At 52.9% G+C, this 18,345-nt stretch overlaps 1 protein-coding gene across 2 annotated transcripts in view; it reads left to right on the top strand.

Annotated features, from left to right (window-relative positions):
* The window catches only part of RANBP10 (RAN binding protein 10), a 66,635-nt gene extending 50,058 nt beyond the window's left edge, over positions 1–16,577 (top strand). For both annotated transcript variants that reach the window (XM_029202995.1, XM_029203004.1), the window contains 10 exons: positions 3,939–3,961; positions 5,840–6,024; positions 8,419–8,531; positions 9,990–10,098; positions 10,199–10,347; positions 10,540–10,744; positions 11,488–11,609; positions 12,126–12,271; positions 12,588–12,699; positions 13,125–16,577. In XM_029202995.1, coding sequence (XP_029058828.1) covers positions 3,939–3,961; positions 5,840–6,024; positions 8,419–8,531; positions 9,990–10,098; positions 10,199–10,347; positions 10,540–10,744; positions 11,488–11,609; positions 12,126–12,271; positions 12,588–12,699; positions 13,125–13,255 — 1,295 coding nt within the window. In that variant the 3' untranslated portion in view covers positions 13,256–16,577. The remainder of the gene's footprint in view (positions 1–3,938; positions 3,962–5,839; positions 6,025–8,418; positions 8,532–9,989; positions 10,099–10,198; positions 10,348–10,539; positions 10,745–11,487; positions 11,610–12,125; positions 12,272–12,587; positions 12,700–13,124) is intronic.
* The last annotated feature ends 1,768 nt before the right edge of the window (positions 16,578–18,345 follow it).

Consider the following 18,345-nt stretch of genomic DNA (forward strand, 5'->3'; position numbering starts at 1 on the left):
AATTTATTTATTTTTGGCTGCGTTGGGTCTTCATTGCTGTGAGCGGGCTTTCTCTAGTTGCAGTGAGCGGGGGCTACTCTTCATTGTGGTGCGTGGGCTTCTTATTGCGGTGGCTTCTCTTATTGCGGAGCACGGGCTCTAGGCACGCAGGCTCAGTAGTTGTGTTGCACGGGCTTAGTTGCTCTGCATGTGGGATCTTCCCGGACCAGGACTCGAACCCATGTCCCCTGCATTGACAGGCAGATTCTTAACCACTGCACCACCTGGGAAGTTCCCCCTAGTACATGTTTATATAGACTCCATGGAAGTCCTCACACATCTTGTAATAAAACTTCCTTTAGGCCTATATTATCTATTTTTCAAGCCTGTCACGATCTTCTTTGGTCTTGCTTTTTCTATCTCGAATATTTGGTATCCTCTTCAGCATTGTATTAACCTAAATTTTGATAAACATGTTTATTTGTGTTTTCATCAAGATATAAAAATATTGGAAGAGGACAAGGCTGGATTTGAGCCCTTCAGCCTACAGCTTGTCCAGGTAGACACCAGCCATTTAAGAATCACTTCATTATGTTAATTGAATCTTGTGTTTTTCTGTCTTTTCCACAAGGATACTACTGAGACCTTACTAAAAAATGGATATGACCCGTCTTCTGCATTTTCTAGATCACGAAATTTGATGGAAAGTCAATGAAAGTGATAGACCACTTGGTGAATCTTCTAATGACCTTGTTTCCTTTTCACAAGCCAGCTTATCAATATAATGCACTTCAGAATCTCACGCAGGATCAGTGAGCCAATCATTGCTCTCTAACCTCAGAACATTTCTCCCTTTAGAGAAGCAGAGTGATGTTTCCTGCCTCTGGCCGCCCCGCTCCTTTTATTTGCTCCGTTGTCCTCTGTCACAGCACTCACCCTGTGTGTCATTGGTCAGTTGTCTGTGTTAATTACTAGTTGCACACCATCTCTCTTGCTGGAGTTTGCAGCACTTTTAGGGCCAGGCTTACAGCTGGCTCCCTATTGTCTGTTATAAGGCCTAGCTCCTGGGAGGTCTCAGCAAATACTTGATGGGAGAACAAATGAACACTGAGTGAATGGAGACTGGAGACTGATGTCTCACCCACAAGTGGTCCATGAGCTTTCAGAGTAATTTTTTTTTTGCCTGCATTGCACAGCATGTGGGATCTTGGCTTTCCCACCAGGGATCGAACCCGCACCCCCTGCAGTGAAAGCGCGGATTCTTTTTCTTTTTTTTAAATAAATTTATTTATTTATTTTTGGCTTCGTTGGGTCCTCGTTGCTGCGCGTGGGACCTCTCTAGCTGTGGCGAGCAGGGGCCACTCTTCGCTGCGGTGCATGGGCCTCTCATTGTGGTGGCCTCCCCCGTTGCAGAGCATGGGCTCTAGGGCGCCTGGGCTTAGTTGCTCCGCGGCACGTGGAATCCTCCGAGACCAGGGCTCGAACCCGTGTCTCCTGAATTGGCAGGCAGACTCTTAACCACTATGCCACCAGGGAAGCCCTGAAGCATGGATTCTTAACCACTGAACCCCCGGGGAAGTCCCCAGAGTAATGTTTATACAGGCTCTTTATACCCTCAGCCTCAGTGACCCCTGAGCTATGTCTTTTTGGCTCAGGGTACTTAGCAGCAGGTTTGAATGTCCTATTTGCATCCTGGATCTTTGCCTGGCCCTTCTCAGATCTTCCCGTGGGCCATCTCAGACCTTGCCATCACAATGTCTTTGTGGAGGCTCCCAGAGACCTACAGGGCTACAGGGAGCGATGTTGCCCTTGTTCAGTGCAATAGGGGGTGGAGTAGCCTCTTTCCTCATCCTCCTGGAAGCACCTCAAGGCCTTGTCCTTCCTGAGTGCCATTGTGAGTAGAGCTAGGCAAGCCCGAGTAGGTCATCCCCTGGGCAGAAATGTGGCAGTTGTCTCGCCCTGTGGCGCAACTCTAGCCAACTTGTACCTAGACCTCACAGTTTATGAAGCAGCTTTCATAGAGAATCTGTTTCTCCTTTCTTCTTGAGGTGTTGGGTATATTGTTACCCCCTTTTTTCAGATGGGCTCAGGGAGGTTGGGTAGCTTGCCAAAGGTCACACTGCAGATAATTGATGGAGACTGGACTCCACTTTCTTCCAGGGTTCTGTGGGCTTCTTCGCGAGCCTGGGAGTACAGCAGCAGTAGCCTGGCCACGCTGAGATTCATGGGGGCAGCTCCCATGCAGACCTGGTGGGTGGACACGGAGGGGCTTCCAGATTCCATCCTGCTAGTTCTGTGACTGCTGACTCTGCATGTGGGGCTCAGGAGTGGCCTCAGGCAGGAAGGTCATGGGTTTATGAACTTCTTTCACTGAGGAGCAAAATAGCCCAGTAAAGAATGTAAACAGTCTCTCTGTGCCTTGGTTTTTTCATATGTAAACTAGTGTCAGAGGCAGTATACACCTTCCAGGGTTGTTTTGAGGATTAAATGCTTCCTTGTAAGACATGATACCAGTGCCCAGCACAGAGGAAGAACATGGGATGCTCACTTGGCTGCTGTCAGGATTCTGGCCCCAGGTTTACTGGGAGACCTATCATCAGACCCTCACCTGTTCTTCAGTCTTGCTGGGTTTCACTTTCTTTTTGGGGTGGAGTTGAGGGAGCAGACAGGGACCTCCAAATAGTCAGTGGTTTGAAAACCTCTCAGGCCGAAAGCGTAGGAGCTTCTAGAAGATATAAGAATTTAAAAAAATGGGAAGGCTATGAGCCCTTGGGAGAGTGTCCTTGGGCCTTGAGTCATTTCTCAATCTGCAGAATATGAATGCTCTGGTAGATATGCTGAGGCCCCTCTCCTGCTCAGGGCTGTTCCTATATTTAGGGTCCCTATCCCCTCTACCCTCACTTCTGATTTAGGACTAAGGTCCCTAGAAACCCAGCTTCTTCTCTTGGCAGGAGGGTTCAGAGGGTACACAGGCCACTGTTAACTTGGGCTTTGTCAACTCGGAATCTCTGGGGACTCTGGGCAAGTATGGGCTGAAGATGGGCAGCTGCTGCCCTCTCTGTCTCCACTGCTCTGTCAGCTTAGAGATGATGTTGGAGCATCAGACTAGAAATGAGTCCAGTCCCACTAGCTTCTGCTGGTTTTATGACTACTGGCAAATCATTTAACCTCTGAGGCTTACTTTCCACATCTGTAAAATGGGGATAAGAAAGCCTGCTACCCATAGTTGGTATGAGGATCAGATGAGGTAATGGATGGAAAAGGGCCTGGCATACACGGCAGGTCTCCATAAATACATGTTGGATCAAGAGAACAATCAGGCCTAGAGAGGCCTCAGGGTAGATCATTTGGGTTTAGTCCTTCCTAGCAGGTTTTCCCTGAGAGGGTAGAAATGCTGTGGACAAATACCCAAATATCTGACTCCACTTCTGGCCAAGCGACTCAGCAAAGGGAAGGCCAGGGTGTAAACCTACCAGGCGGGACTTCCCTGGTAACGCAGTGGTTAAGAATCTGCTGGCCAATGCAGGGGACATGGGTTTGAGCCCTGATCCGGGAAGATCCCACATGCGGTGGTTCAATTAAGCCTGTGCGCCACAACTACTGAAGGCTGTGCGCCTAGAGCCCGTGCTCTGCAACAAGAGAAGCCACCACTATGAGAAGCCCACGCACTGCAACAAAGAGTAGCCCCCGCTCTTCGCAACTAGAGAAAGCCCACGCGCACAGCAACGAAGACCCGAAACAGCCAAAAGTAAATAAATAAATAAATAAATGTATTAAAAATATAAATAAAATAAAGTAAAATAAAAAATAAACCTACCAAGCCCTGGCTAGTGCTTGTCCTTCACCATAGGGGAGGTGTGATGACCAGCCCCTCCCCCAGCCATTGTGACGGACCCTCGCGGGGCCCACAGAGGCATGGGAAACCAGGTGGCCTGATGACTGTTCCTTTCCCTCCACAGGTATAGCCTTCACAGACCTCCCGGTAAGTACTACTATTGGGTCTCCTGCTCTGGCCCCGGGGGCCGACTGGGAAAGGGCATGGTGTTACCTGCAAGTGCAGGGTGTGGAGTCCTGCCCTTTCCCCCGCCAGGGATGTGTGCTGTGTCGTCAGCTTGAAGGTACCAGTAGGCGGTACCTGCCAGCCTTCTTCTCTCTCCAGCAGCAAGGCCTGGTCTTCCTCCATGACTCTTAGCAGGTGACAGAGATTTGTGGCATTTCCAAAGGCAGCTAGGAGGTAGGGGACGGTGTGGGCAGAGATGAGGTAGCTCCATGGTTCAGCTGGTCTGAACCAGTTCTGTGTGGCTTATAGCTAGTGGACCTGTGTGCAGAGTATAGAAAATTGTTCGTATAGAAACTTGTTCCTGAGCTGTTAGGGAGCCAGGTCCCTGTGCATACCCATCAAAGATCCCTGAGGAAAGCCAGTGCCCTAGAGGACTGAACCTGCTACTGTGCAGGGTACTCCTGGGCCAGAGAGGTGAGATTTATGGGTTTTTCTCCTCTTAGAAAAGGGTGAGGTTTCCTGCTGGCTTCGTTCAGGGCTCATCCCACCTCCTGCACTCCAGTCCTTCTTTGTCATGAGTCATCACAGGCCTTGTCACATGCAGGGCCTCCACCCAGAATGCTGGGATCCTGGCTTGGCTCTGTGTGCCCTGGCTGGGGTCTGGAAGGAGGAAAGGTTTGCTGACCCTGGGGGCTGCTTAGGGATCCTGGGCTCCCCTGTGATGCTGTAGGAATAGGAAATGCCCCTGTGATCTGAGGGGCCCTCTGAAGCCCAGACTGCAACACGCAGGATCCTGTTAGAACCTCTGTCTATGTATCAAAATCCTTCCCTCCAACCTGGAGTCCCCAGAGAGGGGCTGTGGTCCTAAGCAAAGAAAGAGAACAGACACAGGAGGAGAATTCTGACCCTGAGTGGGGAAGAGTCTAGTGGTGGAGGTATGACATGAAACACCCAGACATGGATGTGATGGCACTCTGTGCCAAGTGCTAGAAAGGCTGAACCCAGTGTGCAGTACCGGCACGTGGTAGTCAGGAAAGATACGTGGTCTAAGGATGGAAGGTGGAAGAGAAGACTAGGGACCTGGGGCCAATGAGGAGGAGGCTGGTGAGGCATTGGGCTGTAGCAGTGGGAGCCATAGAAGGCATGGAGTGAGGGAGCAACCTGGCAAAAGCTGGTCAAGGCAGGGAATAGATGGGAAGCAGGGAGCCCCACACCCAGAGGGACATGCCCAAACCTCACTGGCCAGAAGATCCTCCTCTTAGTGAGCCTCAGACAGGAAGGGCAGCAGCCTTTCTTTACCCTTTTCCAGTGTCAGGGGGTCCATACCACCTAACCCCCTTGGCCATTTGGCCATACTCTCCTCTTCCTCCCCTCCTTTCCTCTCTCTCCGCATCCCTTCCTGCCCCCTTATATACCCCCCTTTTTTGTGGCAAAGGGATCCGTAGTCCTGGATCTTTCTGAGAGGAGCCATCATCCACCCCTGCGGCAGATCTTCACGGGCACACCTGCAGGGCTGTGGAGCCCAGCCTGCCTCTCTGTGCTCTGGCTGAGTCCCGAAGGGGGGCCTTGGGCTTTGGGAACACTACAGCCTCTGATGCAGGGCAAGAGACTCCATGTTGAGCCTGCCTTGCTTTTCTTTTACCATCTCCCCTCAAACTTTGGGGAATAGTGTCTCTGCTAGGGAGGTGGGCAGAATGTGGCTTAGCCGTGCCTCCCCCAGCCATGCTGCAATTCTCTCAAAGCCAAAGCAACGGCCTGCGGGAGCCAGCGCCTTCCCCTCTGTGCCGGAGGTGAGATGAGGCGAGGCCCTGCTGCCCCATTGCCCTCAGGGCCCAACTGACATTTCATTCTCCTCCTCAGGCCAACCTCTACCCCACCGTAGGCCTGCAGACACCTGGGGAGATTGTGGACGCCAACTTTGGGCAGCAACCCTTCCTGTTTGACATTGAGGACTACATGCGGGAGTGGCGTGCCAAGGTCCAGGGTACTGTCCACTGCTTCCCCATCAGTGCCCGGCTTGGCGAGTGGCAGGCGGTGCTGCAGAAGTGAGTGCCCCGCTCCTGCCCTTACCCAGCCCTGCCCCGTCCCAGGGGCCTCACTCTCCTGTAGGCCCCTGTACTGCTACAAGCTGCTCTTGTGAACTTTAGTGGGTAGCGTTCCTTCTGGAAAGCACTCCCAGGATGACTCTGCCTGCTGCTCTCCTGCTCCTCTCTTAGTTCAGTTCTCCAGAGCTGCTCCTAGTTAAACCTTTGCCCCCTCAACTGGATCGGAAGGCCCTGTATGTAATATCACCAGCAGGGCGGTTTTCCTTCCCCAGGTCATTTTGCAGAGGATGTGCTAGTATGCCCTGTGGTATCTTCCTCTGTGCACTTTTCTTTTCCATCATAGGGAGTGTCTGTCATACCATGACTCTGGCCTAAGGTCACCTCTCAGGGTCAGATCCAGCTAAGTCCCTTGCATCTGTGGCAGTGGTGGTGTGAAGAGGGTCCTCCCTAGGACCTAGCTGGCTGTTGGCTGATTAATTCCCAGCCTCTCCTGGGAAACAGTCTTGATGAGAATCCCAAGGGAGGCCAGATATGGTTCTCTCTTCCACTTGACAGCTGCAGGCCTGAGTGAGGCAATGACCTGTACCCACTCTGCCAGGAGGTGGGTTAGTTTGTTAGCTTGGCTCCCAGGGGTGGGCCGAGAAGGGCTGGGCTTCTACTAGCTCTGGTCATTGCCTTGCAGACACTGGGGTACCAGAGGCCAGCGGGTGGGGGTGGGTTGCACACTGGGTTCTTTGTGTAGCCTTCCTTTCTTTAGGGATTGATGTTGAGGCAGGCCCCATGGGAGGGCTGAGGCAGGGGCTAGGTGGCCAGACCCTTCTCAGGAATAGCAGCACTACTACATCTTGTCCCCAGCCCCCAGAACTTATAAGAAGCCCTTCCTTGGAGGGCCAGCATGGTGCCAGTCCCCATAGCAGGCTTGCTGGGACAGGCAAGGGGAGAGGTGGGGCTGCCCCAGCTGTGTTGGGGAGGGACTAATACTCTCAGCTGACAGGGCCTGGGCTCAGCACGTGGGTGTATTTGTTTACATGTATGTATCTGTGTGACTGTGTGTTCATATGTAGTATTTGCTGAGACCTGCATATAACTCATATCTGTGATTTCATATAACTTCGCTTTATGGACATTGTTAATGGCTGTATTATCTCGCAGACACATTTGCCACAAGCCCCTTGGCTGGCTTCCCTTGGTGGTAGGTTCAGGTTATTTCCTCTCTCTTGCTTGTGTAGGTCACCCTTTTGTACATAAAGAGTTTTCCATATTTAAGATTATTTTCTGGGTGTCCTTTCAAGAAGTGGAATTACTGAGTCAAAGGGACTGTACATTTTAGTGGCCTCTGACGTGCATATGGGCGCATCTGAACCGTGTTTTGTCAAGAATTTTTAACCTTGTGTTTATAATAATATAAGTATTATTCTTATTCATAATTAATGTTATAAATATATAATTTCATAATAAGAGGTTGTATATATTGACTTCTTGCTTTGCTAGGCACTTTATATGGATCATCTCATTTACCCCTTAAAACATGAGGGAACACACAGCTGAACTTCTGTGCCTTCTGCATGACAGCTCTTCAGACATTTGTGTTGGCAGTTATATTAATGACACTGACATATGCACACATCAAGGTATTCACTTTTGTACACATCAGATACGAGGACTCTACGTGTGCTGCTGCTTAGCCAGCTTCCAGTGGGATTAAATGGTTTCTGGGCATCAGGCTTCTCAGGGCCATCTCCCAAAGATTGTGTTCCTGTTGGCCACGTTACTGCCTGAAACCTTGGCTTCTTGGGCCCTTAATTTGTTGTGTATCGTGGGGTAACTTGGGTCGTGGGTTAGCTCCCCATCACCGTCTAGAGCCAACACTCCTGAGGGCCAGGTTCACCTGAGCTGGAATGTTTCTGCCGGGCGCGTGGGGCACCTGCAGAGGAGCTCCTGTGTCTGTAGAAGGTACGCACGTGGCATGCATCATCACTGGGCAGCTGCCAGACTGCTTGGCTGGCTGCCCTTCCAGGAAGCCCTCATAGAGACTCTCGGCAGTCTCTGGGTTTGCTTCAGGTCACAGGAGGCAGCCGCTTCTATAAGGAGATGGTATGTGCCTCTGTATGTACTTTTGTTATCATACTTGCCCACCTGTGGGCAGCATATCCCAGAGAAACTGCAGCCACTCCTCCAAGCTGTGAGGACAGATGTGGTGACCTGCCCCTCTTCTGCCTGACTGCATGAGCACTGGGGGATTTTTCATTTGTTTCAGCCCCTTTATTATTCTGTGGAGGTTGCACCTGTAAGATATGTTTAAGGAAGACCTAACAGGGAGATAGTCTGTCCCATCAGGGGGTTGGTGAGAAATGCAGTTCTTAAGTGTCACCTTGAGCATTTCCTTTTTTCTAGCATGGTCTCATCTTACCTGGTGCATCATGGGTATTGTGCCACGGCCACGGCTTTTGCCCGAATGACTGAAACCCCGATTCAGGAAGAACAAGCGTCCATAAAGAACAGACAAAGTAAGGTTGATTCTCCTCTCCCCTCTCCCTCCCTCTCTCACCTGTCCCTAATTCTGCTCTCTGGCTTATGACAGCCTTGGGTAACCTGTCAGGAGTCTGTTCAGCTCAGGTCCTCACCAGAAGACCAGCCCACAGCCCAGCCGCAGGCCCTTCTGTCCCTCTTTCAAGACCACACTGTCCAGAAGGACAGTCCAGCAGCATGGGAATGTCTCGGTGCAGCCTCCCTAATGCATACTCTGATGGCCTGGCACAGGCTGGGGCCTGGTATGGCTGGATCTTCCTCCATGCTTGTTTCCTTCCTCCTGCATCCTGGATTCCACTCAGCCTCCTGTTCATGGTCTTCGAGAAAGAGTGTGTTTGCATCTTACCAGTTCAGTGCCCTGCCTTTGCCACCATTTACTCAACCTTGGTAGTTCTGCCTGCCCCTGGGCAGAGAGGGGACTGAAGCAGTCAGACAGGGGGAAGGCTGATGCTCCGTGGCCACTGTGGTAGACCTTTCTCTGCTTCCCACCTCTGGTCCTGGGCTTTGCAGACCAACAAAGAAGGAGCCAAAGGAAGCTTTCCTGGTGTTCATACTAGCCTGCATACTGCGTGTTTGGGGCTCTTTTGTGGAAGGGGGGTGCTGGGAAAGAGGAAACAGCCCAGAAAGGAGATAGGAAGAGGAGAGGAGAGTGAGGGAGAGTAGGTGTGTGTGGACACGTGTGTCTGTGTGTGCCTGCTTGCATCACTCTGAGCCTGTCGTCTCTGTGTATGTGCATGTGTCTGTGTCTCCCAGAGAAGCCACGCCCAGCCAGACAGTCGGAAAGGGATCCCAGACTTGGGATCTACCCAGAAGTCGCTCCCAGCAAGACGCACCAGGCCCCAGGGCAAGAGCACGATGCCGACGGCCTTAGAGGTGTCAGCGTCAGAGCTGCCAGTGTGAGGAGGGTGACCTCCTCTCTCATCAGGGGGCGCGCCGCAGCCCCTGAAGACTGCCGAGACATGGGCCCTGGCCCAGAATCCATGAGCTCCCATTGGCAACCCCCTGTGAAGCCTGAGGAGAGAAGTCTGTCTGAAGAGGAGCCTCTCAGGCCACGAAGCTGCCCGGGTGCCCATCCTTAGATTATGCTCCCACAGCCAGGACCTCTTCCCCCGCCCAGGTCCCTGGCAACCTGTACTGCGTAGGAGCAGGCCTCCAAATTCAACCTGCTGCCTCTGGGCTAAGAGCACCCCCCTCCATTTTCCCCTCTTACTCTTTGAGGACTACCTGACACTTGACAGAAACCAGGATCTGTTGTGGGGCAGGTTGGCCAGGTTGTTTCTTCAGCCTCTTCTGTGAGCATCTCAGTGGGCTTGCCACTCTGAGCCAGCCCACCTGACTCTCAGCTGGTCCGTGCTTGGGGCTGGCAGTGTGTAGACGTGTGGCTGTGAGGAAGGTCTGCGGCCCCTCACTCACTGCCGCATTCTTGCTCTCTACAGAGATCCAGAAGCTGGTGCTGGAGGGCCGTGTGGGTGAGGCCATTGAGACCACACAGCGCTTCTACCCAGGGCTGCTGGAGCACAACCCCAACCTGCTCTTCATGCTCAAGTAAGTTTGGGGCACCGTCAGGTCCCCCACAGCCCAGCTGGTGGTGGGCATACACAACCCAGACCAAGCCCAGAGCGTTGCTGCTCTGCTCCTTCTGCAGGTGCCGACAGTTTGTGGAGATGGTGAATGGGACTGACAGTGAGGTCCGCAGCTTGAGCTCCCGAAGCCCCAAGTCCCAGGACAGCTACCCTGGCTCCCCAAGCCTCAGCCCCCGACACGGCCCCACTAGTTCCCACATGCACAACACAGGTCAGCCACTCTCCAGAGGGCTCTGGGAAGAACTGGTGTGGAGAAGCAAGGCCACCCATACACCCTTCCCTGGGATGGGCTCAGGGCTTGCTGCTGGATTGGGGGAAGGGAAGTGGGACCACTGTAGTTATTCCTGGGGCCCTGCTTGATGGCAAGCTGCCCCTCCTCTTCTGACTGTCCCCCGGCTTTTAGGAGGAGATAGTCCCAGCTGCAGCAATGGTGTCGCTTCCACCAAGAGCAAACAGAACCACAGTAAATACCCTCCGCCCAGCTCCTCCTCTTCCTCGTCGTCGTCCTCGTCCTCCTCATCTCCATCCTCAGTCAATTACTCCGAGTCCAACTCAACAGATTCCACCAAGTCCCAGCCCCACAGCAGTACCAGTAACCAGGAGACCAGGTGCCTGTTCTGCTCTGCTTCTTCCTCCTGCCTTCTGCTCTGCGCCCACTGCAGCCTGTCCTTTGAGCGCCACCCTGCCCTTTACCCCCACCTCCATCCTAGGTCTGTGCCTGGAATAGTAGCCGCTGACCCACCAGGCCTGGCATTGGCTCCAGCTTCTGGTCCAACTCTTGATTCAGCTGCCACTTTCCTTGGCCCTGTCTTTCTCCAGAGGCACTGACACTGAGAATGTGGTTGCCTCCAAGAATACCAGGCCTCTCAGAACCCCCAGAGTCTATACTAAAGGAGCTTTTACTGGGCTTAGCTTGTGGTCAGCCAGGTTGGGCAGGCAGGGTTTTTAGGTTGCAGACTGTAGGTGGCTTTCAGTAGCCTTCCAGCATACTACAGGGCTGACCTGGGTTTGGCTTCCAGAGATGCCTATCAGGACTTAACCTGCCCTGGTCATTGGGGGTCAGGGGGTGTGTAGAAGGGGTGTATCAACTCAGAGGAGGGCCAGGGTGGGGACGGTCACAGAGGCAGCATGGGGACCAGAGTGGGAGTGAGATAACAAGCCTCTGGGATGGCTGGTGTCACAGTAGGGCCCAAGTATTAGAGCCTGGGAAGCCTGGGAGCTGTCCTTTCATGCCCTTTGGGGCGCCTCAGTTTACCCACTGCAAACTGCGGCTAAAGCCTAAATGGAGGCCCAACCAGGCTGCTCCAGTCACATCCCTTTTGCTAACTCCCACCTCAACCCTTCTCCACAGCGACAGTGAGATGGAGATGGAGGCGGAACATTACCCCAATGGTGTGCTGGAGAGCATGTCCACACGCATTGTCAATGGTGCCTACAAGCATGAAGACCTGCAGACGGATGAGTCCAGCATGGGTAAGGCCATGCCCCTGCATGGTGTTCCACAGGCGGCATTGCTCAGTCCCGTTGTCCTCTCCCCTCTGTGGTGGTTGGGATGGGCAGGCTTTGGTGGCTGGAGAAGCTCTATCCAGATCTGGTCCACTGCCTCCTTAGCCAATCATGAATCGGTGCTTGAGGTGGGAAGACCTCAGCCTGCTGCCCAGAACAAGTTCCCAGCGTTTGTAGCTGGAGGGAGCTGGTGAGAGCAGACACCTTATGAACACCCTTGTATCTTGCAGAGGGTGGGAAGAGGGCAAGCTTGAGTCCCGTCTGACTCCTAGACCATGGGCTATAGGTGGACGTAAGAGGAGCTCAGCTCCGGATGGTCCACCTGCTCGTCTCAGCCCTCACTTGCCTCTAGCAGAAGCTGCGCCACCCCAGCCTACCCCCAGCCAAGGTCCTTCTTGTCGTGCTCTCTTTGGGGACCCCACCCCAGCCCTCCCTTTCTCTCTTCACCCTCCTGATGTGCTCTCTGCTGGGCTCTGGGTGCAGATGATGGGCATCCTCGGCGGCAGCTCTGCGGGGGCAATCAGGCGGCCACAGAAAGGATTATCCTGTTTGGCCGTGAGTTGCAGGCACTGAGTGAGCAGCTGGGCCGGGAATACGGCAAGAATTTGGCCCACACAGAGATGCTGCAGGTACAGGACAAGCCAGGCCCTCATACAGAATGGGCCCCCATTTGGTGGTGGGGCAGTGTGACTGTGGGAGGGCACTGGGGGCAGGCAGCAGCAACGGGACAGCGGGCTCTGGTCAAGTCTGCAGTGGGGAACAGGACATCCAGGGTACACCCACCCTCTCTACGTTCTGGGGAGGACACAGCCCTACCTGACCCTTCGGTCAGGGTATGTTGTGCTCTCCGTGGGCACCACGCAGGGCCCTGTATCCCCCTGGAGCCATGGAGGAGGGGGTGCGTGGTGCGTGCCACAGTCCTTTCAAGAATGCCCTGTCCTTTAGGATGCCTTTAGCCTGCTTGCGTACTCAGACCCCTGGAGCTGCCCAGTTGGCCAGCAGCTTGACCCCATCCAGAGGGAGCCTGTATGCGCTGCCCTCAACAGCGCCATTTTAGGTAAGTGGATCTAACAAAAACAGAAGCTGGCCTATGAGTACCTAGGTTGGCCCCTTCACCCCTCCCTAGAAATTGCTGATGTTTATCCAAATCTGGGCAGTGAGCTCTGCCCAGAGGCTCTCTGGTGACCCATAGGACTGTTGGGCTCCCATGGCTGAACCTAAACCCTCACCTCCCTCTGCCCAACTGAGTTGGCTGGCTAGATCATGATGGGCCCTAGACTATGACCCTGGGCCTTGGCTAGCTCATTGCTCTAAAGAAAGCTGAGATTCACAGGCAGGGCCATGGCCTGGTGACACAGAGACACATGAACGCTCTGTTCCAAGAGATTCTGTCCACTCCCCCCACCTTCTGCTCCCAAGGGAACTTTGACCTGGGCTTAGCCCTGAGCAGGGCAGTGACCAGGCCTTGTCTTTTCTCCACAGAGTCTCAGAACCTGCCAAAGCAGCCCCCTCTGATGCTCGCCTTGGGCCAGGCATCTGAATGTCTACGGCTCATGGCCCGAGCGGGCCTGGGATCTTGCTCCTTTGCCAGAGTCGACGACTACTTGCACTAGCTGACCACACTGTCTGGCCCCACCTGGCCCTCCCTCGGCCCCAGGGCTGGAGCAGCCCTGCCCTCCATTGGCACCTGGTGCAGGGACCTGGAAGCCATGGGCAGAGTCCACTCCTCTTGCCTGGCCTCCCCCGTTCCTCTCCTTCCTTCCCTTCCTTCCTTTCTTTTTCTCCCACCCTCAGTCTCTCTCTCTCCCCCCTTCATGTGCAGTGGCCTATGACACAGTATTGTCTGGTTACTTCTATTTTGAAAGAAGGGGTTTGTTTTGAGGAGAGGTTGGGGTTTTTTAATCTCCCCCCCCCCCCGACTGAGCCACCAGTATTTATCTCTGGAGAGTTTGTGCTGAGCTGGTTTCTGCTAATTTAGTGGTGAAGCCTATCCAAGTTGGTGATAGCTTATTATTTTCATAAGTAAAAAAAAATGAGATTATATATATATAAATATATATATTAAAAAAAGACACAGTATTTATCGTAGTGTTAGTGGTCCAGCACCTCTTGGGTGAAGCTGTCCAGACACCATACGTTTTTGAGTCCAACTCATTTAAAAAGAATCATCTCTATCACCTCAGCCAAGTGATTCGTTTATTTCAGGCTTCCCCTTTGTTGAGCCACAGGCCCAGCTGCAGCCTAGGGAAGCCCAGTAGGCTTTGGGGGCCACATAGTGGGCAGGTCAGGCTAAGCTGGTTTGCAGCATCTGAGAGGTGTGGGTCCCTAGGCCCCTGAGAGCTGAACTGAGCAGAGAACTGCAGGGCCCAGGTCCAAAGAAGAGATGAATTGGCCCGGGGCTACACAGCAGAGCAAGGGAGTTAGAGGGTCCTTGGCTAGCACGCTATCTATCGTTCTACCCTGCCTCTCACTGCCTGCCTTGCCTCTCTCTCTCTTCCCTTTTCAACATCCTGCCTGCCTTTGTTGTTAAGATGGCCAAATAATTCATTTACTCTAAATTGATTGCCTGAGAGCTGCTGAGTGTCAGGCTGCGGGGAGGAAGTCTCCATACCCAGGACAGAGGCCCTTGAGTACAGGGGCTGCCTTTTTCCTGCCTGGATCGTCACCGTCTCTGCACAGCTCTGGTGGAATTGATGCTTTCTGTTGGAAAGCCAAGCCTTGTGGAGACAGATTTTTGGGCTGCCAGTCGCTGGATTGGATGGAACCCTTGACCCCCTAGGCCAGGCCTCACTGTAGCTGTGCCAGGCAGCTCCTTTGCAGTTTGGCCCCGGCCACTCTTAGGAAAGACTGTTAAGAATATTTGCTGGCCAGAGGAAAGGACCTCATGGGCTTTACAAATGTCCCACCGTCCATGTCAGACGGATCCTCACAGCTCGTGGGTCAGAAACAGTCCCGGTACTGCCATCAGGGAATCAGGAGAGGAAGGGTTACGATGCTGCCAGGACTTAGGCCGGCCATCTGTGGAGAGGACAGACTGCCCAGGAGGAAGAAAGGGAAGAGGCCTGCCAGAGGAGCACCAGGATGGGCTGGGATTTCCCCATCGGCCTCACAGTGGGAGGGAGTACCCAAGCAGCCCCTGCAAAGGGGCAAGGTCAGAAGTCGAGCTTCCAGTCCCTGCCTGGATCTGGGCTGGCCAAGCTCCTGCTTTCCATCAGTGGATTCAGGAATGGTTGGTGTGGCCTGAGATATTCAGTGCCCACCAGGACTCGCTGGGCCTACAGCTGGACAACAAGAGAAATGACTGAGTTGGACTAACTGCTGGTGATGGGCCCAGTGGCCCTGTGCTCTCCCAGAATTCTGCCCTGGGACATGATCCTGTAGGCTGCTGCTTTTTTCTTGGTCCCTACTAGGGCCCCAGCTGGCATCCCAGAGACTGCAACCCATCAGGGGAGTGTTGTCCTGTCTGTAAAGGAAATTCATCCTGTGCAAACTTGGGGATGCCTAGCTCCCAAACCAAGAAGTTGGAAACATCAGGCTCTTAAAATGGTCAGAAGCAAGCAGGATTGGGAATTAAAACCAGAGGCTTTTGCAACTGGAACGAAGTTCAGAGAACATCTACTCCAACAGTCCTCTCCTTTTATAGATAAGGAAACAGGCCCAGGAGATTAAGTGACTTGGCCAAAGTCACACAAGAAATTAGGGCAGAACTGGGACTAACCTCATTCCTGAGGATTGGACAACACTGTTTAGTCCTAAAGCTGAATGGCGGGTGAGGGGTTAGGCTGGCGAGGCCTCCAGCAGTGTCTGCGCAGCTGGTACCTTCAGGGGTGTGTCAGGGATGGGGATGGGTGCCTGGGCTTGGGTTGTAGAGCAGCTGAGCAGCCCAGGAGGGCTCAGGACAGCTGTGTGCTGCTTGGGGTTGGGTGTCCGCCTGCCTCACACTCAGTACCCATGGCCACCTCCCCATTTTCTGTGCCTTATCTCACTGTTTCAGCTGAGTCCAAGTTGTTTACTCTGTTCCTCTCCAGAGGGGCTTTCTGTCCCAGTTGGAAAGCATAGCTTTGGGACATAAGCCTTTGCCCCACAAGCCGTGGAGAGGTCCAAACTCAAGCTGCTTGAGCCCACTGTCTTGCTGACAGTCCAGGCCTGCCTGCCAGCCCGAGGAGCCCCTTATGCACACCCAGTCCTGCCAGCCTGCTTCCGGGAGCCGAGAGTGGGGAAGGCACCTGGGAGGAGTCCCGGTGAAGAGCTGAACTTGAACCAAGGAGGCAGGAAGAAGACCTGGCTCTGTTGGGTTGTTCAGCCCTCGGGGAGCAGCCTTCCCTACTTACCTTTTCCTCTTGCTTCACCAAATGGTCGCTCCTTCCAGAGCAGAAACTGGCGGACATGCAAAGAAAGCCAGAACCCCTATTCCTCACCTACATGGGTCTGTGGCTGGGTGTCGGCCGGCAGAACAGGGACACCAAGAGATGGAGAAGCGGGGACTGCCCAGCCTCCCAGCACCTTCCTACCCCTTAAGCAAGCACAAAGAAGATGAGGCAGAGACCTGTCAGAGCTGAAAGTTCCTTTGGTCGCTCACAACTCAGGTATGCACACCGTGTGGCAGCTGGGCAGGAGAGCCCTACTTGACCACCAGCCCCGTGCACACGGACCTGTGGCCAGATTGTGGACTCTGGCTGCCTCAGGCGCCGCATCTTTGCATTGGGTTTTCCTCCATTAGTAACTACAGCTGACACAGATGTCCTCCACATCGTGCACACTGGTTCTGCCTTTGTCCTCACAAGTTGATACTTGGCATTAGCATGAAACTTGTGGGTGTGGGAGGGTTTAGAGAGAATTCTAACACAAAACATCCTATTAAATTGTACTTGAGAGATGAAAAAACTCCTGTTGTATTTTGACAGAATTATTTTTATTAAAATACACATCCATGAGTAGTCACGAGTGTCTGGTCTCTGTTGTGAGTCTTACTGGGATTGGCACCCTTGGTGTGGCACAGCCATCCTGGAGGGCTTGGCCCCTTCCCAGGCTACTTGTCGAGTGCCTAGGCCCCTGGTGTCTCAAGGATTCTCAAGACTTTTTGCAAGACCCCAAAGAGCATAGATACTTAAAGCTTTGATTCTCTCCCGCGAAACAGCTTTCATCTGAGACAAAGAAAAAGTAGCAAATACAAAAAGGTGGGCCATAGGACCTCTTCTCCTCAAATTAAGATTTTAATGCATTCTAAATACGCTCGCTCCAAACACTGGTCACAGCTCTTCTGAGGGGTATTAAGGTTAGCTTCCTTTCAGTCTGAGGAAAAGAGCTCATGCTCAAAATCCCAGTTTGGGTGACCCCAGAAAATTAACCTTTCTCAGCTTCATTTTCCCCATTCTTAACATGTTAATCCTGCTTCCCCATGGTGACAGAGGATTACAGCATGCACAGGGCAGGGCTTGGCACCTAGGGACACAGTACATATGACCACCCTGCCTCCATGAGGATGCTCCCTAGTGTGACTGGCCTGCTCCTGCCTCAAGCTGCCTCCTCTGCTCCCAAGGCAGCAGGGTTTTAAGCAGAGGAGGCATAAAATAGATTATGCTGCTGTCCACCTGGAGACAAGACTCGAAGCAAAGAAACCATCTAGAAGGACAAGGCCAAACACAAGAAGGCAGGTTTGAGAAATATTTAGGGGATGTTAGCACCACAGGATGAGTGACCGGATGTGAGGGAGATCGGGGTAGCAAGAGACAAGGCAACTGCAGGCTTTTTGTTGGGGTGAAAGGATGGATAATATAGGGATATATTATCCACAAGATAATACAGGGAACAGAAGGGAATGGGTGGTGGCTAAAAGTCACTGGAGTGAGGAGGTTTGCTGGAGAGCATATAAATCTATCTCAGAGAGACAGGTTTCCTGGAACTGGAGAAGGGTTCTGTGACCCAGTAAATAATGAAAACTGTTATGGATGCGCACAGTGAACATCACGCACTAATTGAAAGCTCTAAAAATCCTGTGTTAAGTTGTGTAGCTTAACCCAGCATTTTCCAAACTTACATTACTACAGAATGCTTCCCTCAGGGGCATTTTACAGGACTCTCAGGGAAAGCTAGTGTAGAGGGAAGAGTGGAGTATTAGATTAAGCACAAATGTCTGGTTCCATAAGTAAAGCCACAGTAAATTCATTTCCCTCCAGACACATTTCCAACATAGCCTGTTTTACACTAAGGCTTACCGGTTTATTTCGCTGCTCTAGCGGACAGTTGGTGAAACAAAGGGTACTCTCGTTACAAAGTGGTGTTTATTTGGGGGGAACTAGGTTCCAGTAAAGAGATCTGGAGGACTGAGGTCACAGTTTTGAAAAGCACTGACTTGTAAGGAACAACCAAAGAACATCCAGAAGAGGACCCCAGACAGGCACGAAAAAGCGAGTCATTAGGAGTCAGAAAGCCGCGAAGTCCGGCGAATTCGAGAGAACTGTCGTTCCGCAACGATACATCGTTATCCAGCAGCAGACCTTCCTTCTTTCTGGGACAACCAATGCCCACCACACTACTCAGACCCTCCTCGCTCTTGCTGCCGGGCGACAGACCGGAAAGAAGCCTAGGCTGGGAAACCTCTCCGTCTGCCGCCTCCACTGCCGGAAACGAATGACCAGGGCTTCCAGCCAGACTGCTTAACCTCCGCCCCCAACCAGCGAGCATGCGCAGCTCTCGGCCACGG

This window comes from Monodon monoceros, unplaced genomic scaffold (assembly GCF_005190385.1).
Source record: "Monodon monoceros isolate NGI ecotype Baffin Bay Population unplaced genomic scaffold, NGI_Narwhal_1 Super_Scaffold_10, whole genome shotgun sequence".
In the NCBI taxonomy this organism is placed as follows: Eukaryota; Metazoa; Chordata; class Mammalia; order Artiodactyla; family Monodontidae; genus Monodon; species Monodon monoceros.